At 40.0% G+C, this 25794-nt stretch overlaps 1 protein-coding gene and 1 long non-coding RNA gene across 2 annotated transcripts in view; one reads left to right on the top strand and one right to left on the bottom strand.

Moving 5' to 3' along the window:
- The window catches only part of NIBAN1 (niban apoptosis regulator 1), a 172694-nt gene that overhangs the window by 91191 nt on the left and 55709 nt on the right, over positions 1–25794 (bottom strand). Inside the window, exons 2-3 of the mRNA XM_050765536.1 lie at positions 9311–9441; positions 3548–3679 (exon numbers count right to left, since the gene is read on the bottom strand). Of these exons, the coding sequence (XP_050621493.1) occupies positions 3548–3679; positions 9311–9441 (263 nt within the window). The remainder of the gene's footprint in view (positions 1–3547; positions 3680–9310; positions 9442–25794) is intronic.
- On the top strand, positions 369–24389 carry LOC126939936 (uncharacterized). The gene is made up of 3 exons (XR_007720506.1): positions 369–434; positions 2314–2435; positions 24024–24389. It is a non-coding gene; the product is annotated as an uncharacterized LOC126939936 (long non-coding RNA).

The following is a 25794-nucleotide window of genomic DNA, read 5'->3' as shown; positions in this document are numbered from 1 at the left end:
TGTTCTCGAACGTGGAAAACATAATCTCAGTAACTCAGAAAGTCCCTACCACATTTGTCATTTCAGATGCTAACACCTAAATCATTCTGATAATAACCACAAAGGTGACGATCACAGAAATACTGCACAGAATGCTTGGTGACTGACGTGGGCCACATATGATGACTCATGAGACTGTGGAACACGTAGCGGCAATGATAGTTACCATGGATTTTCATCAAAACATTAAAATGTTGGCATAAAATATGCCACTACTTTGCCCTCAGATGTGAAACTGTTTTGCAGCAAAATGGTTGAGATGAAAGTACAGCATTGTGACATCAGAAAAAATTCTGGCCAGCAGACAAGAAGCTCTGCTATTTGAGACACAGAAAAGAGGCACAGGGCATTGCTAAAGCAGTTTGGTAAGCACATATGCCCACAAGGACATACAGGTAAGATAAAATTTAAGTACGCGCATCTGACGGGAGGGCTAAAGTCAAGGCAAAATTCTGCAACTAGTAATCTAAAGGCACATTGAGAATTGAAACTAAGAAACTTTGAAACCCAAAATCTAGAATGTACTCTTGGAAATAACTAAATAATGTTGATCTGACCAACATAATCAGAGTAACGGTAACATATTCTGCAGCAATAAGATAGTGAAGAGATCCAAATAAAACAAACTCTCAGATATCTAAAAGGCTTGTCTTCATACTTGTAACAACCATTAATCAACTGCTTAAGCATGTCAGGGAGCAGAATATACCCACTATCACAGAATTCTGGCAGTCTGACCTATTCATCCTAATAAGGAAGACTGGAGGACTCTTCTGAATGAATGATTAACCCAGGAAGGAGGATCTCTACATAATTGAGGGTTCCTCATGAAATAATACCTTAAAAAACTCTAAGCACTCCCACAGAGCTACATTATAGTGAAACAATAATATTGAGAGAAGAATCTAAACTTATATGATATTAAGATGATTTAGAAGCAATTTTATTTAGACTGGACTCAAAAGTGAATTGTATTATTAGTTATAACAGGCTCCAATATTGGCTTTTATAAGCATTATACCATTTAATCCTCAAAACGGTGCTATGCATTAGATGTTATCTCCATTTTTCAAACGGGAAATGTGAAGCGCAAAGAAACTGAATAACTTGCCCATGGCCCAGCAGTGAGTAGGTGACACATCCAGGATTCATATTCATGTCTGTCCAGGCCCAGTGCACACAAAATAGATACTGATTATCAAGTGAGAATGTTTTACTTTTCCTGTTTAATTGCCAGCCAAAATTGGACTCTAAATAAAATAGTAGACAATTTACAGGTACTTAATGCGTAATTCTTAGCATAATTTTATAAGATACTTCCATAAACTAAAAAAATATATATTATTAAAACTTTGAGAAATTATGACAAACTGCATGAACTTTAAAAAATTCCAAGTTTTAAAAAATACTTGGTTATTACCAACTTCAGTCACCATATCTTAACAATGTGAACAGGTTCAGTTAAAAATGATGAACAAAGAAAAAGCAGTGCAATGTACAAACTGCAAGCTGAGAGAGCAAGCTGAAATAAGTGAAAAGAGGAAAAACACCAACATTTGATTCAAAATGAAACTTCAGTTAGTGTTAAATGCAGTGAAAAACTTTAATAAATCCAAGAACAAGATCTAGGGCTGTTTCCTCCCAATGGGTTAGTAGTAATCATACCAACAACTGCTCCACACCCAGCTCTAGTTGACCACAGGCCCAGCCATATGCTAAATGCTTCAGTACATTCATTCACTTACTGTGCTCAACACCATGGCAAAGAAATCACGCGGATCTCATTTCATAGATGAGAAAACTGAGACTCAAGATTTCTAACTTAGGCAAGGGCGCTATATCTAGTAAGTAAGTGGTAAAGGTATGAGTCAAAGCCCTAAGTATGGGCCATATTACGCTACACTGTCCCTCCTCAAGCTCTTCTGAAAGGACATTGTAATGGGTCATACAAAACATAAGGTGACTTGTTATTATTATTTGTAGCGTATTGATACTTTGTTGCTGAGTACACATCAAGTGTTGAATAAAATCCTAATATTGATAAGCAGAGAAAATATTAGCTTAATAAATGTTGAAAAGAGTAAGTCTACCCGAGAGCACTTGAGCTTTGCCTGGTATCTTGTGAAATAAATTTGTAGTATATTTTATTTCTATTTTCCATGAGAAATGGGAAGGAAACAGATTGGTCTGTCAGTCTGAAGCCTCTTCCTAATGGTCTAGCATCAGGAGTACTCCTCACAGTTCTCTATCTTGACTACTCTTTTTTTTTTTGAGATGGAGCCTCGCTCCGTCACCCAGACTGGAGTACAGTAGGGTGATCTCGGCTCACTGCAACCTCCACTTCCCGAGTTCAAGTGATTCTCCTGCCTCACCCACCTGAGTATCTGGGACTACAGGTATGTACTAGCACGCCCAGTTAATTTTTGTATTTTTAGTAGAGATGGGGTTTCAAAATGTTGGCCAGGCTGATCACGAACTCCTGACCTCAGTTGACCTGCCTGCCTCGGCCTCCCAAAGTGCTGAGATTACAGGCATGAGCCACTGCACCCAGCCGTCTTGACTATTCTTGAGCTCAGAGGCCAGAGAGCAGAGTTTTAAATCTGTCACTATCCTTCACTGATAAATAGTACCTGTTCATTTCAAAGGGAGCTTGAGGGTCTATGTAGACTAAAAAATGTGCACAGTATGAGATCTGGGAGGACAGTGGGATCATTTGACGTAACTGTTTAGCTTAGTTGAGGCCTGAAGACAGGAAGTCACTTGTCAATGAGTTCACTTCTAGTTAATGGCACAACTTGACCTAACCTGTAGTTTGCCAAATTCACTGCCTGATATTTTTTCCCCTGTACCACACTACCTCCCTACATAAGGAAAAAAATGGGAACCAATAAAAACTGAAGTCCTCCCAAGTGCTGAATGCTTTACACCCATTATCTCATCTTCACATTTTACAGATAAGGAAAATAATGAAATAACCAGAAAAAAAGTTAAATGAAAAAAAAAATACCTCCATGGGAATAAAGTATGTGAGGCATTCTGAATTCCTAGGAACCCAGGCAAACCCAGGCAGATTCAAGTTCAATAACAACCTATGAAATAACTCCTCAGCCACCTGTCACGCACAGGGCTTCAGAGTGGGAAGACAGGGACATAGAGCAGAGACATCAGGACAGTGGCTGAGAAAGATCTCGAGGCTGAATGATCATAGGAAAGGCTCCTATGCCAAATACTGGTCCTTCTATCTTCATACTCACTTGTAATCACCTGTTCAAAGTCTACCTTGCCACGAGACAGCAAGCATCTGTCTTACCAACTGCTGTATACCCAGAACCTTGTATAACACTTGATATGCAGTAGGCATTCAATCAGTATCTGTTAGCTGAAACTGGTACCTACATGAATGAGTGCTTACTGAATAAATCAGTCTCCAAGGAGAGGGCACACCAATGAACCCAGCTAAACTTTTAAGAATAGTGCAAGAACCAGTAGTAACAAAGAAGTGTCTTACCTCTTTATTCTCATAGCTCTCCACAGCATAATCATTTTTAACTACAACGTATCTCTCCTTCCACTTCTTTATGTCTTCAGAAAATTGTGATAGCTCTGCTTCATACAAAATAGTTCCAGGCGTCAAAGGTGGCTTAAAGAAGATGAACACAATTAACTATCACAACAAATGATAACACTCCTTGTTACCACTAAGTTATCCATGGTATTTCAAGGAATAGTTGAGGAAACTATCTTCCACTGAGATCCTGGGGAAACTGTTGCTTCCTCCTCTCCCTCCACAATTTCCCTTTCCTGCTCTGCTTGACCCAACGTAAATATTTGTCTTATTGGTATTTTTATGATTTTCATTTCCCTCTATTATGCTGTAGGAACAGAAGCATATGGTAGAAGGAATTATAGTTATTACTTAAGGTTATTATGCCTTGCATACATGTGGCACTCAATAAATGCTTGATAAACTCTATGGGAGAGAGGGAGTGAGACAGGAAAGTGTAAGTGTGGATATCCACAAGGACATGTCTGAACATGTCTCAGGGTTGATCCCCGCAAAGCAGGAGAATTAACAGACCGTTCTCCTATTCAATACACCTGCCGATGCAGCCTCTAATGCTCAATGGTTTTCTTAAACCCAAAGCCATGGGGACCCCTCTCCATGCTACTCAAGGAGATTGTGTTTGCTATTTGGTTAAAGAATAAGCAGGTATCAAGTCAGAACACCTCAGTTCTACCTCTTCTACTTAAAAGTTTGAGGATTTTTCATTAACCATGGTGATATATGTACTGTACAGGCATTTCCATTAGATTCCTAGTTAGGTCTTCCATTGGGTTAACTGTGTAAGGATAATTCCCATCCTGCTTCATTGTGTAATTCTCAAATTATTTCAAAATATACAAATGGGCCTCTTGTCTTTTACGTGTCACTGAATTTACATCTATTTTCCCTTTACTAAAAAATCATAGTGCCTTCAGAAACTTACCCCTCTACTTTCAAGTAAAATTTTAAATGAACTATACAGAAAAAAAAATAGATATGCCAATCTCTTTTAAGAATCATCTAAGGGATGAAACAAATTCCCTTCCAAATTCCAGCGCTTAATATTCTAACCTGACAGATGATGCGGCAGTCTCCTATCTTGCCTCATTAAAAGGTAAGAGAGAATCTCTTCTCTTTAAATGAAACTGAAACCATGGTATAAGATGAACTTCGTAGTTCTTATGTGCAACTTTTCTTAAAATCTGGGCCACTCAATCAACTGATAAGCTTGTTAAAAATGGGGCCTCACCATAGACTTACTACATCAGAATCTCTGGGGCTGTGGGCCAGAATATGCATTTTAACAAGCTCCCCACATTTTGAGATCACTGTTTTATGAGGGAGAGCAATCACTTATCCCTATGTACTCATGCTGCTAAATATATTAGTTAACTTCTCAGCATTATGTGACTCACTTATCACTTATTCTCTCTTGAAACCCCTTCTTTTTCATTTTTAGTTTTTTAAATTTTATATTCAAGGGGTACGTGTGTTTCTTACATGGGAATTAAGTGTAAGGGTGGGGATTGGGCTCCTAGTGTACCCATCACCCAAATCTTTTTTTTTTTGAGACGGAGTCTCGCTGTGTCTCCCAGGCTGGAGTGCAGTGGCACGATCTCGGCTCACTGCAAGCTCGGCCCCCCGGGCTCACGCCATTCTCCCGCCTCAGCCTCCCAAGTAGCTGGGACTACAGGCGCCCGCTACCACGCCCGGCTAGTTTTTTTTTTTTTTTTTTTTTTTTTTTTTATTTTTAGTAGAGACGGGGTTTCACCATGTTAGCCAGGATAGTCTCGATCTCCTGACCTCGTGATCCACCCGCCTCGGCCTCCCAAAGTGCTGGGATTACAGGCTTGAGCCACCGCGCCCGGCCCCAAATCTTGAACATTGTACCCAACAGGTAATTTTTCAATCCTCATTCCCCTCCCACCTTCTCCACTTTTGGAGTCTCCAGAGTCTATTCTCTCCATCTTTATGTCCATGTGTACCCATTACTTAGCTCCTGCTTATAAGTGAAAACATGTGGTATTTGATTTTCTGTTTCTGAGTTAGTTCACTTAGGATAATTGCCTCCAGCTCCATCCATGTTGTTGCAAAGGATATGATTTTGTTCTTTTCTATGACTGTGTAGCATCCTGTGGTGAATATATACCACATTTTCTTTATCCAGTCAACCACTGGTGCATACTTAGGTTGGTTCCATGACTTTGCTATTAAAAACAGTGCTGTGATAAACATACACGTACAGGAGTCTTTTTTATATAATGATTTCTTTTCCTTTGGGTAGATACCCAGTAGTAGGATTGCTGAGTCGAATGATAGTTCTTTTTTAGTTATTTGTGGTATCTCCATACTGTTTTCCCTAGGGGTTGAACTAATTTACATTCCTACTAACAGTGTATGAGCATTTCCTTTTCTCCACATCCACATCATTCGTTATTTTTTGACTTTTTAATGACAGCAATTCTTACTGGTGTAAGATGATATCTTGGTGTGGTTTGTTGTTGTTTTATGTTTGTTTTCTTTTGTTTTGAGACAGAGTCTCACTCTGTCATCCAGGCTGGAGTGCAGTGGCGTGATCTCAGCTCACTGCAACCTCCCGGGTTCAAGTGATTCTCCTGCCTCAGCCTCCTGAGTAGCTGGGATTACAGGCATGTGACACCACGCCTGGCTAATTTTTGTATTTTTAGTAGAGACAAGGTTTCGCCATGTTGGCCAGGCTGGTCTTGAACTCCTGACCTCAGGTGATCCACCCACCTCGGCCTCCCAAAGTGCTGGGATTACAGGCATGAGCCACCGCACCCGGCCGGTGTGATTTTAATACACACTTATCTGATGATTAGTGATGCTGAGTATGTTTTCATGTGTTTGTTGTCCACTTGTATGTCTTCTTTTGAGAAATGTCTGTTCATGTCCTTTGCCCAGTTTTTAATGGGGCTATTTTTTCTTGTTGAGTTTCTTGTAGATTCTGGACATTAGTCCTTTGTTAGAGGCATAATTTGCAAATATTTCTCCCATTTTGTAGGTTACCTGTTGATTTCATTGACTATTTCTTTTTTTGTATATAGGCTTTTTAGTATAACTAAGTCTCATTTGTCTATTTTTGTTGCATTTGTTTTTGGGGTCTTCACCACAAATTCTTTGCCTAAAATGTCCAGAAGAGTTTTTCCTAAGATTTATTTTAAGATTTCTATAGTTTCACGTCTTACATTTAGGTTTTTAATCCGTCTCAAGTTAACTTTTGTACATGGTGAGAGATAGGGGTCCAGTTTCCTTCTTCTACATATGGCTAGTCAGTTTTTCCAGCACCTTTTATTGAATGGGGTATCCTTTCTTCATTATTTATTTTTGTTGATTTTATCAAAGATCAGTTGGTTGTAGGTATGTGGCTTTATTTCTGGGTTCTCTATTCTGTTCCATTGGTTTACGTGTCTATTTTTGTCTCAGTGCCTGTTGATTAAGTTAGTATAGCCTCGTAGTATAATTTGAAGTCAGGCAATGTGATGCCTCCAGATTTGTTCCCTTGCTTGGGCGTGCTTTGGCTATTCGGGCTTTTATTTGTTCCATATGAACTTTAGGATTAATTTTTCTAATTTTGTGAAAAATGACATTGGTAATTTGATAGCAATTGAATTGGAGCTGTATATTGCTCTGGTGAATATGGTCATTTTAATGATAGTGATTCTTCCAATCTGTCAGCATGGGATGTGTTTCCATTAGTTTGTGTTGTCTACAATTTCTTTCATCCAGGTTTTGTAGTCCTTGTAGAGATCTTTCATCTCCTTGGTTAAATGTACTCCTAGAGGTGTGTGTGTGTGGGTGTGTGTGTGTGTGTGTGTGGGTGTGGGTGTGTGTGTTGGGTGGGGGTGGCTATTATAAATGGGATTGAGTTCTTAATTCTGAAATCCCTTTTTTATTTGCCTTCTGGGACATTATACTTTTCTGATTTTTCTCCTACTCCATAGACTGTTTCTTCTTAGTCCATTTTGCTGGATCCTTTTCCTTTTTCTGATTTCATAATGCTGAAGGGGCCAGTGTACTGTTTCTTTTCTCTGTCTATATTCTTTCCCTCTTTTATGGCCCATGGCCTTAATACCAGTTATAAGCTAACAACTTCCACATTTCTATTTTCCAGCCTCAATCACTCTGCTGAGCTCCAAATGAAAACATCCAATGGCCTATTCAACATTTCCACAGGCATATGTCAAACTAGCATCTCAAACTTAACATGGTCAAAAGGGAACTTGTGATCCCATTCACTCCGACTCTTCCTTCTAAGTAAAAGGCAACTCCATCCACTTATTTGCTCTGGTTAAAAACCAAAAAGTCATCACTGATTTCTCTCTTCTTCTATTATCTCACACCCAACCCAACAGTATGTTCTGTCAGCTCGATCATAAACACCTCTCCTCACAACCATGGCCATTATCACCCCAGTCCAATTTGGCATCATTCTTCCCTTGGGTGCTACAGTATCCTGCTTGCCAGTTTCCATTCTCCCCTCTTGCCCCATAGTCTATTCTCTATAGAAAAGCCAGACAGATCACCTAAAATTATATGTCACTCTGTATTCAAAACCCTCCAGTGGGACTTCCCAACACAAAACAAAATCAAAACCCTATTGTGATCCACAGGTTGACATGATGTGGTCCTGACCTATCTCTATGCTGTCATTGTTCGCCCCTCCTCCCTCACTCACAGTACACCCAGCAGACCAACCTTCCCTCTGTGTGGCAAGGTCTTCACACTTGCTGTTCCATAAGCCTGGAATACTCTTCCCATGAATATTCACAGAGTCTACTCTCATTATACTCCAGTTTCTGCTTAAATGTTATCTCCACAGAGGGTTCCCCTAACCACCTTCTCTAAAACACGGCTCTAGGCTGGGCGCAGTGGCTCACACCTGTAATCCCAGCACTTTCAGAGGCCGAGGCAGATGAATCACTTGAGGTCAGGAGTTCAAGACCAGCCTGGCCAATATGGTGAATATCCTGTCTCTATTAAAAATACAAAAATTAGCTGGGTGTGGTGGTACACACTTGTAATCCCAGCTAGTCGAGAGGCTGAGGCAGGAGAATCACTCGAACCCGGGAAGCAGAGGTTGCAGTGAGCTGCGACTGCACCACTGCACTCCAGCCTGAACCACAGAGCGAGACTCCATCCCAAAAATAAAATAAGTCTCTTGCTTTATTTTTCTTTTTAGCATTTATTATTATCTGATGTCATCTGATATTAGCTTGTTTGTTGTCTGTTTCCTGCATGTGAATATAAACTCCAGGAAGGCAGAGAACTTGTCTTAATTCCCCAGTTCTTGGACTATAGCCTAGCACATAGTAGGTGCTAACAAACATTTGTTGAGGTGGTGTTACTTATTATAACGGAGCAAAGGAGTAAGAATAAATTAGGGGGTTCAAAGAGAAACTCATATTTGATCAATGACCAAAACTTCATGACAGCAAGTCAAATTTTCTGATATAAACAAAGCAACCATGTGGGAAAAATACATAACAATATTGGATTCATGCTAATTTCCTTTTTATATGGATTGTTATCAGCAAAAAGAAATCATACATTCCAACATCCAGGCAAATAGAGTTTTTTGAGTATGAAACGACTTTAGAGCAGAGTTTTTAAAACTGCCATTCAAATTATTGTTTATTTCAGAAATATTGTGCGCTATATAGCCTTCTTCAAGGGGAAAACCATGTAAACCAAATATCCATGGCTTACCTTGGTCTTCAAAAACTGTGACGTTAAATCTCTTTGCTGTTCTACTTCACTGCGCACATGATTACAGAAAGCCACAGAGTACTGACGACTGTAGTAGGGACTGAAGTTTTTGATGGCAGCCTCAGTTTTCCCTAGAAAAATATGAAAATTAGAATTCTGAAGTATAGCACGGAATTTACACTTAGCTACAGAGTTCCAAAATCCATCCCTCCAGTCTCTCTGTTTCCATCCCTCCAGTCACCCCTGTCTCCCAGGGATTTGCCAGTAGTCTGTGTTCCTGGAGAACTTTGCTACCTGCTGCACATGCCCCATCTCTCCCTCTCCTTCCGGCATCATCCTGAGAGACTTCACAGACCCTAAGGACCATCCATCCCATAACCTATTGAGTTTTGCTTTATTTTCCATCAATAACCTATCGCCATGGCCATAAACTCAACCATCCTTCTAATCCTCCTAAGACTGCTCTTCTACCTTGCCCTGTCTCCACTTCAACTCGCTCTTTATTCCCCTTGACGTGCAGTCATTCAGCTCCTTCCTCCAAATGATAATCCCAGGTCTACCCCTTCAATTCTGCAAGAACATCACTTCCTCCCTGTTTTTTTGAGACGGAGTTTCCCTCTCGTTGCCCAGGCTAGAGTGCAGTGGCGCAATCTCGGCTCACCACAACGTGCACCTCCTGGGTTCAACCGATTCTCCTGCCTCAGCCTCCCAAGTAGCTGGAATTACAGGTATGTGCCACCATGCTCGGCTAATTTTGTGTTTTTAGTAGAGGGGTTTATCCATGTTGGTCAGGCTGGTCTAGAACTCCCAACCTCAGGTAATCTGCCCACCTCGGCCTCCCAAAGTGCTGGGATTACAGGTGTGAGCCACCACATCTGGGCATCACTCCCTTTTTCTTCAGATCCCTGAGGCTCCACCTCTAGCCTTGTGACTCACGGTCCTGGATAAAATCAGCAAAGTATTTCCTCTCACTCTGCTCCAATGTCTCTGGTTCAAAATTTGTGTGTGTGATTCAAAGCAGTATATAACTACCACGAGACAGAAGGGGAAACTTTGGTTTAAGAGCCTAGAGACCTGAGCTCTGGCCCTGATTCTGTGAGGCAGAAACCAGCTGCACAACCTCAGTCAAGTCATTCGACTCTCGAGGCTCCAGCATCCTAATTATAAAGGAAGGTGCTCACTAGTCCACACATTTCTTTGGATCTGCGTGCCATTGAAGTATAAGTACAGTACGAAAGTCCAGCTGCCTCACAACAGTGACTAGAAACTGCAATATATTAAACAGACTCTCAGCACCAGAAGTAAATCAAACTGAGTATGAATGTGGGGGAAGCTTGAGGACTTGAGATGGAGGGACAGGGAGAGTCAGACACCTGAAACATTCTTGCCTTTCCAATCTGTGCTAGCTTTAGAGAGTACGGGAATTGCAAAGGAGGGAAGAGAGGAGGAGGAGTAGAGGAGAAAGGGTGTAGGAGCATTCTCACGCAGATTAGAAACCCTTACAACATTTCAACTGCTTGCTGCAGGGTATAGAAAGAAACACAGGCTTCACTGATTGTGCTCATAAGCGATGAGTCCGCAGAACAGGGTACAGCTTGAGGAAAAATAAACTCCATGTAATATTCCAAAATATTTTAAAGTACTTGCACGTGAACTTGACATCATTTTTGCTTTTAAAATTTGATATTATAGTCAATTGAGAGATATTAAAATATACTAGCAAGATTTGTTTAGAGCTATCACGTAGGCAAAATTTCAAAAATAAGTGAAGAGTTCTAACTACATAAATTGAGGTACTCAATAGGAAAGCCTTGAATCCATAGCAACCCATTTCTAAGCCTATAGAACCATAGCCAAAGACACCATAGTGTATGAATATTCTCCATATGCAGAGAATCCTATTTTTGTTTGGGAATTTAGGTCTTATAATATATGTGAGGTAAAGAGGAATTCTTTCATATTTACTTCATAACATGAAATTTACTGGTCAGGTTTATGAGCTTTAATAATTATTACTTGTAAGGTGCTTTGAGACCCACTAATAATAGATTCTGTAGAAATGCAAATAAAAGCTCCTATAATTTGAATCAGGCATGCTTTTGCTTGCTGTGTGAGTTTATGGTATTACTATTAATCAGTATTTGCATAACACTTTAATATACTCAGGCTTTATAATCCTCTAATTGGTTATTATGCTATCAGCTTTTATGCAGCATCATTCTCTATGCTTGTCTATAATTTTCTTACATAGGAGTGGGGCAGTGTGGGAATTCCCACAATGAGAACAAATCTCACTTTACTAAAACATATACATGATGAATAAAATTTGCCCTTTAGGTCCAAGTAGCTACTGTTTGGTCTATCAGAAAAGCAGCCTGTTAATTTCTAATGTTTATTTTTGTACTCTTGAAAGCACTTGGATTGAAATGAAAGGAGGTGGATGTCATTTTATGATAAACTCTATAAAGCTTTGAAAGTTGATTTTCTGCCACATCACCAAGCCTCCCCCAGGGATGCCCTGCTTCTGGTGAGGTGTCATAATGCTCTCTTCTGATATATGAGAAAAATGCTTCTGTGATTTGAATATCTGCATACTGTCCCAGTAACACATCATCCACCAGGTAGCATTTACAAAGAAGCAATTGCAGCTTCTTTAGGTAATTAATCTAAAAACTAGTTCAAACTACGTATGATATAGCTAACAATACCATATGTTCTGGGGGGAAACCTAAAGTTATTTGGCAAGTGTATCTGGATTTTAGATTAAACCTATCTACATCCAAATAAATTAGTACCCAATGTAGGGATCCTAAGACTGAGAGCAAAGTCTGGTGTTGAGGCAGGGGACAGTCTGGCTTGGTGGCTCATGCTTGTAAGCCAGCACTTTGGGAAGCTGAGGCAGGAGCATTGGGAGTTTGAGGTTGTGATGAGCTATGATTGCACCACTGTACTCCAGCCTGGGAAAAAGAGCAAGACCCTATCTCTAATTTAAAAAAAAAAAAAAAAGTCTGATGTTGGAGCAAAATACCACTGTGGTTAGGAAGATGGGCTCTGGAGTCAGACAGGTTCAAATCCCTTCTCTACTACTTGCCAGCTGTGAGATCTCATGTGAGTTATTTCTTTCTGCTCACATGTTAAATGAAGAAAACAAGAGTAGCAGCCTCATAAGGTTATTCTAATGATTCCATGAACTAATTCTGTAAAGTGCTCAGCATGATAGCTGGCACATAGAAAATGTTCCATAATTGATCATAATTAAAATGGTGACGAGGGTGTCCCTTAGGCAAGCACCAGGATAAAGTCCTCAAGCTGAACTAAGGGATTAAGGAGAAAAAAAAAGCAGGTTGCTTACTGTGACTTGCACTAGGGCCATCCTGCCCTGCTATATACAGAAGAGCTATCCCACCCATCACAGGCTCCAAACAAATTCAACCTACATTTTCACAAAGGTTTGGCATAGAAGACCCTCCGTGCATTCCTGAATTAAAACTAACTACATAAAACAACAACATTCATGAACTGAAGCAAAAAGCGTAAGTTAGGGGCTGTGTTTCATTGAGCTCTCTCTGACCTCAATTTTCTCACCTGCAAAATGAGGATAATAAGATGCCCATATCACAGAGTTTCACGAGGAGCAAACAAAATATTCTGTATATTGAAAACTGTCTAGGACAGTGCCTGACACATATTAGTTGATCAATCAATGTTGACTACTATTTAATATTCCACAATGAAAACATTCAAACAAATGATCAGCCCACAGGGGCTACAAAAAATAACCTCAGCTGAAACGACATTGTTCATCACAGTTTTCAGATTCTTGAGCACTGAATTCCTTTCATATCCCTGCCACCAAATTTAGTATCACATTCTCTTTCCTAAATTGTTTATAAAACACAGTGCCAGGTCTTATACTGAAAGGAGATTACTCAATAATGGAAGGACTAAAAGCAATGGAAGGGATTCTTCCACATTTTGATATACCAGTATTTTTGGCACAGGCACATATTTCTAATCCTACTTGTTTGTTTCAGCTTGAGCTAGGCATTGCGTTAGTACAATTCACTTGACCCTAAGCTGCTCATAACACCCTTCAAGGTAATCATCACTGACACTGAAAGAAGCCACTTGACATAGTTTGGATCTTTTGTCCCCTGCAAATCTCATGTTGAAATGTAATCCCCAATGTCGGAGGTGGGGCCTGGTGGGAGGTGTTTGGGTCATGGGGGCAGATCCCTCATTAATGGCTTAGTGCCATCCGCTTGGGGAGAGGTGAGTTCTTGTTCCCTTAGTTCACTTGAGAGCTGGTTGTTTGAAGGGAGCCTGGCACCTTCTCCTCTCTCTTGCTCAGCTCTTGCCATGTGATGTACCTGCTCCCCCTTTGCCTTCCGCTATGATTGTAAGCTTCCTGAGGCCCTCACCAGAAGCAGATGTCAGCACTATGCTTCCTACAGGATGTAGAACCAAGAACCATGAGCCGATTAAACCTCTTTTCTCTCTCTTTTTTTTTTTTTTTTTTTTTTTTTTTGGGATAGTCTCAATCTGTCACCCAGGCTTGGAGTGCAGTGGTACAATCACAGCTCACTGCAGGCTTGACCTCCCAGGCTTAAGCAATCCTCCCATCTCAGCCTCCTGAGTAGTTGGGACCATAGGAGCGTGCTGCCACACCTGGCTAATTTTTTTTTTTTTTTTTTTCCAGACAGAGTTTCACTCTTATCCCCCAGGCTGGAGTGCAGTGGCGCCATCTCGGCTCACTGTAACCTCCACCTCCTGGGTTCTAGTGATTCTCCTGCCTCAGCCTCCCAAGTAGCTGAGATTACAGGCATGCGCCACCACACCTGGCTAATTTTGTATTTTTAGTAGAGACAGGGTTTCACCATGTTAGTCAGGGGTCTTGAACTCCTGACCTCAAGTGATCCACCCGCCTCGGCCTCCCAAAGTGCTGGGATTGCAGGTGTGAATCACTGCACCCAGCCAATTTTTGTATTTTTTGTAGAGACAGGGTTTCACCATGTTGCCCAGGCTGGTTTCAAATCCCTGGACTCAAATGACTTACCCGCCTTGACTCCCATAGTGCTGGGATTACAGGCATGAGCCATCACGCTCACCCTACACTTTTTTCCTTCATAAATTACCCAGCCTCAGATATTTCTTTATAGCAATGGAAGCAAACTAACACACCTCTTTGATTACTCTGTCCATGTAACCTAGCTTCAGTTCACCTTTGCAAAATTAAGAAAAATCTCTGCTGGCCCCTTTGAAGCCATTAACTCTATGCAGACTCAAAAACTCAGCATTCATTTGACTCCTTCTCCCCCATTCTCAGATCCAATCATCAGATTTTGCCACTTTTATTTCCAGAAATTTCTTGAGCCCATTTCCTTTTCCCCATCCCAACCACCACACGTTCAATGAAGCCTCTACTGTCTCTCAACGACATTATAGAAGTCTCTTGGGCTGGGCGCAGTAGCTCACGCAATCCCAGCATTTTGGGAGGCTGAGGTGGATGGATCACTTGAGGTCAGGAGTTCAAGACCAGCCTGACCAACATGGTGAAACCCTGTCTCTACCAAAAATACAAAAATTAGCCGGGCATGGTGGTGCACACCTGTAATCCCAGCTACTTGGGAGGCTGAGGCAGGAGAATTGCTTGAGCCTGGGAGGCGGAAGTTGCAGCGAGCAGGGATCGTGCTACTGCACCCTAGGTGACAGAGCGAGACTCCATCTCAAAAAAAAAAAAAAGTCTCTGAATCTACCCTATTTCAGCATCACAGCGGAGACAGAGGAGAAAAACAAAAACAGCAACTCTCAGCTCTTAAACAGGAACAAAAAAGTGAAAACCAGAGTGGGAGGGGGAGTACCACAGCTGTTCCTGGAGGATTATGGGGAATGAGCCAAAGCTAGGTGTGTGTGGCAGAGGCCGGTTTTGAGAAGTGGCCGGAGTCCAGGGCTGATGGGGCAGAACAGGAAAGGCTAAATCAAAGCTGGCCACCTTGGTCCCACTCAAAGGTAGCATGAGTTACACAAAGGTCCAGATGTTACAATGGGGAACTGTATTTCAGAACCAAATCTTGGCACTGATGCTACTAAGACACTCTTTTGAAAGTCAGAAGGGGCACACCTCATTAGTCATAGAGGCACAACCTTCTGAGTTGTCCTGGACTGGCAGCTTTCATTTAACATGCTGCTGCAAGATCATATCACTCTCTTTGTAAAAAAAAAATCTTCAGTGTTTCCCTGTTGCCTAGGGTAGTAACCCCTCATCGTAGTACCAAAGGCCTGGGATCTCGCCTCAACTGTCTTTATTTTCCACTTCTTTCTCTCAACTTAAGCCTTCTTGCCCCGTGCATACCTGTGCTTCCTCTCTTCCTTTCTCCCCCTAAGTTCCCTGCTAGCCACTTTCAGACCCTTCAAGCCCACATGACAGTCCCAACCCGAGTAGAAGCCTCTTTGGATCTCCCCAGCTGGAAGCAATCACACCTTCTTTGGCATTCTCCCAAAATTGTGTACCACTTCTACTACAGCTGTTCAAATATAGCTTCTCTCTCCTCCAAGGGTATATTATGTTTATATACTCAGCAATTATTTGTTGAATGAATGAAAGAATGGCTGCGTAAATATTCAAGAACAAGTTACAATGCATTCTATCAACAAAGCCCATGCCAATGCCCCAGGAAAGGAGAAAGGTACAGTTTTCAGCTTGAATGTTAATTACCAAAAATATACACTCTTGGCCAGACATGGTGGCTCATGCCTGTAATCCCAGCACTTGGGGAGGCCAAGGCGGGAGGATCACTTGAGTGTAGGAGTTTGAAACTAGCCTGGACAACATAGCAAGACCCTGACTCTACAAAAAAATAAAAATAAAAATTAGCCAGGTGTGGTGATACACACCTGTAGTTGCAGTTGCTCGGCAGTGGTGGGGATGGGGTGAGGCTGAAGCAGAGGATTGTTTGAGCCCAGGAATTTGAGGCTGTAGTGAGCTATGATCACACCACTGCACTCCATCTTGGGTGACAGAACAAGAACCCTGTCTCAAATAAATAAATATATATATACACACACACACACACACACACATAAACACGCACACACACATTTGAAATTCAATTCATATCTGTTTATAAAAAAATGAGACTCTTGGCTGGGCGCGGTGGCTCACACCTGTAATCCTAGCACTTTGGGAGGTCGAGGCAGGCGGATCACCCGAGGTCAGAAGTTCTAGACTAGCCTGATCAACATGCAGAAACCCCATCCCTACTAAAAATACAAAACTAGCCGGACGTGGTGGCGCATGCATGTAATCCCAGCTACTCGGGAGGCTGAGGACAGAGAATCGCTTGAATCAGGGAGGTGGAGGTTGCAGTAAGTTGAGATTGTGCCATTGCACTCTAGCCTGGGCAGCAAGAGTGAAAGTCCATCTCAAAAAAGAAAATAATAACAATAATAATATTAATAAATCAGACTCTTACAAGTTAATTCCTTTCGAGCTTTTAAATGAGTTTTGTCCGCGAAATTATTTGTGGGAAATAATTTACAAACAAAATCCTTTCTTGGCTTGTCTGTTTTCCTTAACCAGTCTGAAACTACAGCAAATATAAGGCTCTGGGTAAAACTTTTATGAAGTCCGAAGAACCTGACAAATTCATATATTTTCTCATTCTAGAAGGTTCTTTTAAAACCAGTTCCCAGTCCTGAAGCAGATCAACTCAAATCTACTCTTTACCAGTAGTCTTTCTTGGAAGATACCATTTATGGCAGATTATGCCTCGTTTCCCCAACATTCTCAGTGTCATCACAATGATGATACATTCTACAATCTTCTCTGAAATATGCAGCTTCCTATTTCAATTACTTTTAGAAAAGCACAAACATGTACTCATTAAGTGTAAAAAGATACAAAAATCCAAACACTGTTTTTACTACATTTTCTGCTAATCTTTTTTCAATTCTTTTTAAAAATAGTTGAGACTGTTATGTTTTATATTCACATTTTAGCTTTGGTTTTTCCTATAACATTGCCAGAAAAATCATGATTTAGGCCGGGTGCGGTGTCTCACTCCTGTAATCCCAGCACTTTGGGAGGCTGAGGCGGGCGGATCACCTGAGGTCAGGAGCTCGAGACCGGCCTCAACATGGAGAAACCCTGTCTCTACTAAAAATACAAAATTAGCCGGGCGTGGTGGTGCATGCCTGCAATCCCAGCTACTCAGGAGGCTGAGGCAGGAGAATTGCTTGAACCTGGGAGGCGGAGGCTGTGGTGAGCTGAGATCCTGCCATTGCACTCCAGCCTGGGCAACAAGAGTGAAACTCTGTCTCAAAAAAAAAAAAGAAAAATCATAATTTTCAGATATTACATTTTTATTGTTACTATGAAGGAGAAACATACAGAAACAAATAAAAATAAGTTTGTTTTAACAAGGTGGTTAGTTCCTGGCAACTGAGGAAAATCCACATATGAGAAGATTGTTCAGGCCACTGGCACAGTTTCTTAAAAACTGTTGAGGTTTCAGGTGAAGATTAATTTTGAGAAACAAGACAAATGGTTCTAAAAAATAAAATAGATTTAATATTTATAAAATAAATTACAATATCCACTATTGTTTATTTTCACCAGTGTTTCTCAAATGATAACAGTTTAAAAGTCCTGATGAATTATAGCATCAGCTACGGTCTTAGGTTGCTAAGCACCATCACTTCACACCTTAGGATGGAGAAATTGGAAATCCCAATTCACAATACAGGGGTGTAAAAATCTAATTACACAGAATAATGCCCAAGGACTCTCTTTTTCTTCTGGTAAATGCCTTAGAGAATGGGGATAAATTGGATTCTCCATAATTGAACTGAAGGGGGTGCATGTGTGTTTTTAAAGCACATTTATTATTGGTGCCTGAGAGTCAGGTTTTTGAACAGTCTCTCCTAGGAAAAGGCAAAATGATTCACAGGGAGCCTTGATTCTGCAGCCTACCCTGTAGAAATCCCACCTTGAGTTAACAATAAAAGACATAAAAACCAACTCAAGTTCTCTGTGATTTACTTTGGATATTAATCCGCAAAAAGAAACAAACAAACACTTATGCTCCCAAGAGCTTATATGAAATATACCAAAGCCAAGTCAGGACCCTCCTAGGGCTCAGCCGGCAACTGGATGGAAAGGAGGCATGCTTAAGAACAAACAGTAAAGCATTGTTTCCTGCTTTCCAGCACTTACCCTCATAGAGGTCCCAAATTCTGTGAGCAAAACCTGCAGTGAACTGTGAGAGACCCTAAGTTCTTCCCAAGTCCTGTTCTAAAAGCAAGCCCAGTATCTCTAATATGGCCACAGAAAGCTTAGCCCATCAAAGGCATTCAATGAATCTTCATATACTGACAGATGCTACATAAGAGAGTATACACCAGCTCCAGTGGGTAAGCAGAGGCAAAAACAATGTTTTCTGCAAATGACCACGGAAATAAATTAAGGTCCCATCAGCACTATGCATTTACTAGAACAATACCTTCACAGGTTAATGTAAGTAAGAGAAATGGGAGAAGATGGACAGAGAGGAAAACCACACTACCATTTCATGTTACAATTCCCAGTACCTTATTCCACAGAAAAACTAAAATCCCACTGTGGTCAATTTTTCCAGAGGACACCTTTCTAGAACTCTGAGACCTTAAGTCCGGTTTCCTCTTTTTTAGGGGAGGAAACCAATTGTATTGTTAGAAAAATATATATGCCCACATCTTGCTTCAGCTGTAAATAGATGAAAGCTGACTTTAAATTTCCTTCCATTCCACTTGGAAGAAGTGCTTGGAAATTTTCAAGATTATTTTGTCATTACCTCACAGCACGCCTCCAATTTTCTCATGACACATCTGATGAGAATAAATCTTGTTTATTCTGCCATTTTTCTAAGCTGTCTAATGTCCCCCAAGGAAGCTACAGATCAACTGTCTTTTTCTTTACAAAAATGAGAAGGCAGAGTGTGAAAAAGAAAATTAATCTGATACAGCTGCTTTTTCAGACAGCATCACAGGAACTATGAATTTATGAAGAAGAACAATGTTTTTGCCCATTAGACAACGTTTCTTGGTTTTAAGGAAAACATACAACTGAAATTCAGAAACTGAAATAATGAGATTCCCTTTGCTCTTTTCGTGACTAATCATAGTCATTAAATTTTTTCTACACACATTTTATCAGAGGTTCTCAGATTATTCCAAAATCCTGAAAATATTCTTCGCTTAAAGATTGCAACCATGCAAATGAACACAACATGCACATTAAAAGAAATCAGGCCAGACATAAAATAAGCCAGGCAACGAGCCTGGGAATTTCAATGATTTCCCCTTCCAACACATCAGGTTCTGTGGTGTCTCCTCTAGGTTTCTCTCTTATTTTCCTATGTTTTTTCCTTTTTCTTATTTCATTTCATTTTTCTGCTCTCCACACAGACATACATTTGTTTGAAATGCTTGCTTTATATTTTACATTTTTTCTTTCTCAAGAATCTATGCCATTAATGTGAAAAAAAAAAATGCTTTTCTAGATAACTGTGTTTGGGGCCCAGATATGCTTGCATTTTGTGAGTCTGGGGATATGTGTAACAGTAAGGAGTGAACTTGGCTAGAAAATGGAAGGTGGTATTGCTAGGCTTGGGAGGGTCCAGGAAAAAGTCTATAAACCATTCAACATTTCTGTAGCCAGCTAACATTTTCTGAAACTATTCACAAGGTTGACAGAATACTCATTAATGAAAATTACTTTAGCATGTTCTAACTTATCCTTACAAGATTTTGTGAAATGCCAAAATGGTTTTGACCCACTGTCCACATGATTTGGTCAAGCACTATGTCTCTGGATATAGTTTTTCTGAGAAAAACTCAAACATCTCCAACAATAAAATCTGACCTAGAACAGTTGAAAATATAGCTCATCACAAAGTCAAATTTTATGTGTTTGGCAATCTAATGATTGCCAGTCACTGGATCAGTTAATCACTAAATTTAACATGCCTAAGTAATGTATGTTAGTGAAAATTTACCCCAAAGCTATGGTACATGATGCTCTTAAAAATAGAGGCAAAAAACTCCACCTGAAAATCCAATAGTATTGACTATGTAGATAGTACGTTCTTTAAAGTCACTGCTTTTTCCTATGGAAATTGCTCTTCCATAAAGTGAGTTCACCTAGCACTTAATAAATGTGCTGGAATCTCATGACATCAGCCCTGCTTGGATCTAAGCCTCATAGGTGAAATTCACTTACTTCTAACCAGTCATTATACGCACCAAGGAGATGAAGTATGAAGTAGAACTGTAAGTAACTGAGACTACATTCCACTATAGTCCACAATCCACCTAAGAAAGCAACTTGAGTTCATCTGGATGGTAGCAGGTAGCATAGACATACCAATGCCAATCACATTCCAACATCCATGTACTGATGAAAAGATCAAAGATTACAGACCTCTAGAGCTGGATGGGATCACAGTGGTCCTTTCCAATGTTCCCCTATTTTCAGATGAAGAAATTAATTGATCCAAGGTCACAAAACTAGTAATAGAACATTTACGAAAAAAAACTTTGTTAAAGATTAGTGACAATTTTTAAAGAGTTTTCTTCTCTGTTAGTACTACACTAATTTTTATGGAGGAATTCAAGCACTTTTTTAAATTAATAAAGGAACATAAGTACTCTTTGTTCAGAAGCCTTGTGAAATGATCTTAAATTTGGGTAAAAAGATGTTTTGATGATTAATTTTATATGTCAGTTTGAGCCACGGGATGCCTAGACATTATTCTGAGTGTCTTGGTGAGGGTGTTTCAGGATGAGATTAACTTTTGAATGGGTGGACTGAGTAAAGCCGATTGGGCAATGCGGGTGGCCCTCATCCAATCAGTTGAAGGCCTGAATAGAACAAAAAGCCTGAGTAAGAAGAAATTTTCTCCTGCCTGAATCCCTTGAGTTTGGACATTGGTCTTTTCCAGTCTTTGGACATGGACTGGAGCATGAGTTCTTCCTGGGTCTCCAACCTGCTAGCTTTCAGACTAGAACTGCATCATCAGCTTTCCTGGGCCTCCAGCTTACCAGCTGCAGACCTTGGACTTGTCAGCCTCCATAATTGTGTGGGCTAATTCTTTATAATAAATATATATAATACATACACACATACACATACACACACACACACACACACATCCCATTAGTTATGTTTCTCTGGAGAACCCAAATAAAGATGTAATCAATTAAAATACATTATTGAGTCTCAATACAATTATCAATTTATTTCACTTAATATATATTAAACTCCTGCATCAATAACAAGTTAAAAGCAATGTAAATATCTAGTGCTTCTATGTAATAAGTTCTAAAGTTTACCAGTAGAATCAGCATGCCAAAGTGTTTCACAATATGTGCTGAAATACATGGAATCTGTATTTAAAACATTTCATTAAGTGATCTAAGAAAGACAGTAAAAACATTTGGCTCAGCTTCATCCCAGTTGGCAGAGGTTGTCAGCAAAAAGGCATAGACCCAGCAGAGCTCTAGGCACCAGGGAAACCAGCTGACCTTATGTGAGTACTCACCCCCCTTTAATCTCATTCAGGTGTTCCAATTAAGTTGCATCACTGTCTCAATTAAAGCTGCAGTCTTTGCTGGCTAATACCATAAGGCTCCCTGGGAAAATGCACTAATTAGGTAGACTTTCTTATCTACTGATTAAGAATCTGTTTTGCACAAAATCAAGGTTAAAAGGTACTGCTATGAACCAGTCCCATCATCTGCATGGTATTTAAAAAGTCTATAACAAAGCTTCTCTGGTCTCTGCTCTGTATCCAACTTTATATGGGCCAAGAGATGAAATACACTGAGTTATAGACCACTATAACAAGAGTTTGGTGTATGTGCATGTTTTCTTTAATCATGAAACATTTCAGACAGAATAATAAAGTGAATAATATATATACCTACTACCCAGCTAAATAAAATGGTAATATTATGCCACATTTGCCTCAAAAAGTTTTAAACAAAATACTACAGCTACATTTGCAATCCCCTCGACCCTGCCCCACAACATCACGAGGCACCACTATGCTAAAACTGGTGTTTACTCCTGTCAATCATTTTAGACTCTTACAACATATGTATGTATCCATACAATATTATTATCCATGTGTTCAAGCTTAACTCCACCTATCATTCTGTAGCTTTTTTTTCACTCACATTATGATATATATCTCATATATATGTAAATATATATACACACACATGTACATGGCCTATTTAATTCTAGTTGACTTATTTTAACTGTTATTTATAATTCTAACATATACTACAATTTGTTTCCTTGTTGATGGACCTCTCAGGTATTTCCTATCTTTTTGCTCTTACAATCAATGCTGATGTGAACATTGGTGCATGAATCTCCTGGTGCATATATACAAGTTTCTCTACAGTGTGTGTTAAGAATATTAGGGCAAAGTGTGAGTATCTTCACGTGCACTTCATATAGCCAAATTGCCCTCCAAAGTGGCTGCGCAATTCACATCCCACTAGGAGGGTATAAGAGTTACCTCCTCCCACATCCTCAGGAATTCTTGGTACTGTCCCACTTCCACATTTTTGCCTGTTTCAACAGGTGAAAAATGGTGCCTTCATTTGCACTTACTAGTGAGGGTAAGCAACCTTTCATATATTTACTGGCCATTGAGATTTCTTATTCTGTGACTCCATATCCTCTCCCCGTATATCTTCTTCTTACTGACACATAGGAATTGTTTATAAATTTAGGGTGAATTATGTCAAGTCCTATGGAAAAACAATGCTGGCATTTTTATCAGAATAACAATAAATTTATGATTTTTATGAGATTGACAGCTTTTTCATAGAGTCTCAGACTACGGCTAGCTGTATAGCATTTACGTGCAAACTATGGAAAGGTGCCACGTCTTCAGGGCAGATGCAGCCAGCCCCACATGAATGGAGAATGCAACATGGGCTGGATTTTAGCTCTGCTTGCCCATTGGCTTCAGGCCTACTGAATCACAAATTCTGGAGGTACAATCCAGCAATCTGTGTTTTAGCAAGCCCTCCAAGTGATTATGACCCACACTGAAGTTTAGAACCACTGGATTAATCAGTCCCCTATCGATGGATACTTGGGCAGTTTCCTTTGTCTAGTATACACAATACTCTAATGAATTGTTTCATATATGCCTTTCACACAGTGCAGGTACATATACACACACACACACACACACACATATACACATATATATATGAAAAATTTGCAGACATGAAAATGCTAAGTCAAAGAGGAAATGCATTTGTAATTTTAATAAAAATGGACACATTGACCTCCACAGGAATTACACCGTTTTGCACTGCCACCTTTATCATAGGAGATTGTCATTTACACACAGGTTCATCAGCATGTTCTCAAACTTTTGTGTCTTTGCCAGTGAGAGATGCATCATTTATATGGGTGTAGAAAGCTAGTAAGAGCCCAAGACATATCAGCCCACATACCTGAGCTCATGCACTCTATTAAAACTATTACGGGTTAACAGAATGGGAAGAATTATTCCCAGCATACAGTTGGAATGTTTATTGTATAGTCTCATAAAAGACAAGCTGTAAATGGCAGTTACATATAATTGATATTGTACTTATAGTTCTGTATTATAATTCAGGTATATTATTTCTTTTATGTACATTGCAGATTTTTATAGGTGAAAACCAAACCAACATTCAATAATATTGGTTCTGCAAGATACAAGTACTCCAGCATCCAAACCACTGATTTAAATCTGAAACATTGCGAGTACCTGAAGGACTGCCTAGATGTAAGAGCAAATGTTATTTCCACATTTCGAAAAGGAAACATTTTAAAAGTAGATGCTCTCTTGAACCAGGTGAACTTCCTGTTGATTGGATGTAGGTAAGAGGTGGATTGCTGCCATGGATGAAAATCTGGCTTATTGTGCAGTCAGATTAATGGCTGTCATCTGTCTGCATTCCCCCAAATATGGTACCATTAGTGGTTTATACTAAGCCATTCTCAAAGGGCCCATTCTGTTTCAGTCCTACCACCCAAAAAGGAAGACATCTAGGCTTTCAGAAACATCTGAAGAGAGCTGCTTCAATCTCAGCATAGAGGAAACTTTCAATCCTTTCCCTCAAGCTAACTCAGTCTCCACTGAGCAAAGCTGGACTTAGAGTGGCACAAAGTTCTACTTCAGAAAGGTGCAGGTCTAAATCCTCATTAAGTTGGTTCCACTATGTATAAATTAGATGACTTTAGGCAAGTCACTTTGTCTCTAGAACACATTTTGCAGATGTGGAAGCCATCTGCTCGTCTGCTTTCCTTAAGGGAATATAACGGGATTCCTTCAGAGTACACGAAGCTCTCCAAATAAAAGATAAACATTCCAAGAAAGGTTATTACTCACAGAAGCAGAAACATCACATGCTAACAAATGTGGTCTCTACTAGAAGTGTTGTCTAATAGAAATTTTGGGGATGACAGATATGTTCTATATCTGTTCTGTCAGTACAACAGTCACTGGTAACATAGGGCTACTGAACACTTGAAATGTGGCTAGTGTGACTGAAAAACGTAATACTTATTTTTCTTTTCTCTCTAGTTTTTAAAATAAATTTTATTATATATAATTGAGGATTACAACATGATGCTATGAGATACATATGGGTAGCAAAATGGTTACTGTAGTGAAGAAGATTAACATATTTCTCATCTCACATACTTTTACAAAATTAATGATTTAGTTAGCTTTCTTTTTTTTTTTCTTTTCTTTTTCTTTCTTTTCTTTTCTTTTCTTTTTTTTTTTTTTTGTTTTTTTTTTTGTTTTTTTGTTTTGTTTTGAGACGGAATCTCACTCTGTCACCCAGGCTGGAGTGCAGTGGTGCAATCTCAGCTCACTGCAACCTCCACCTCCCAGGTTCACGCCATTCTCCTGCCTCAGCCTCTCGAGTAGTTGGGACTACAGGCACCCGCCACCATGCCCAGCTAATTTTTTGTATTTTTAGTAGAGATGAGGTTTCACCGTGTTAGCCAGGATGGTCTCGATCTCCTGACCTTGTGATCCACCTGCCTTGGCCTCCCCAAGCGCTGGGATTACAGGCGTGAGCCACCACGCCCAGCCTGTTAACTTTCATTTTAATAGCCACATATGGCTAATGGTTATCATATTGAGCAGTATGTCTCCAGAAAACCTTTCATGTCTTCATCTTAAAATAGGGGTAAAAATACCAATCTCAGTGTTTCCTTTGTCTTAGTGGTCATAAGATTCTCCTGAGTTGCCTGATAAAAAGTAGAAAATTCCATTCCCTACCTCAGACCTACTGACTCAGAATCCACATGAGGGAAGCCAGAGAAACTGTGTTTTCAATATGTTCCTCCAGGAGATGCTTATGGTGAGGCCAGTTTGTTATATTCAATAGGATTGTAGCGAAGAATAAATCTGACATTT

The sequence above is a fragment of the Macaca thibetana genome, chromosome 1 (genome assembly GCF_024542745.1).
Source record: "Macaca thibetana thibetana isolate TM-01 chromosome 1, ASM2454274v1, whole genome shotgun sequence".
In the NCBI taxonomy this organism is placed as follows: domain Eukaryota; kingdom Metazoa; phylum Chordata; class Mammalia; order Primates; family Cercopithecidae; genus Macaca; species Macaca thibetana.
This window is presented reverse-complemented; position numbering and strand designations above follow the sequence as displayed.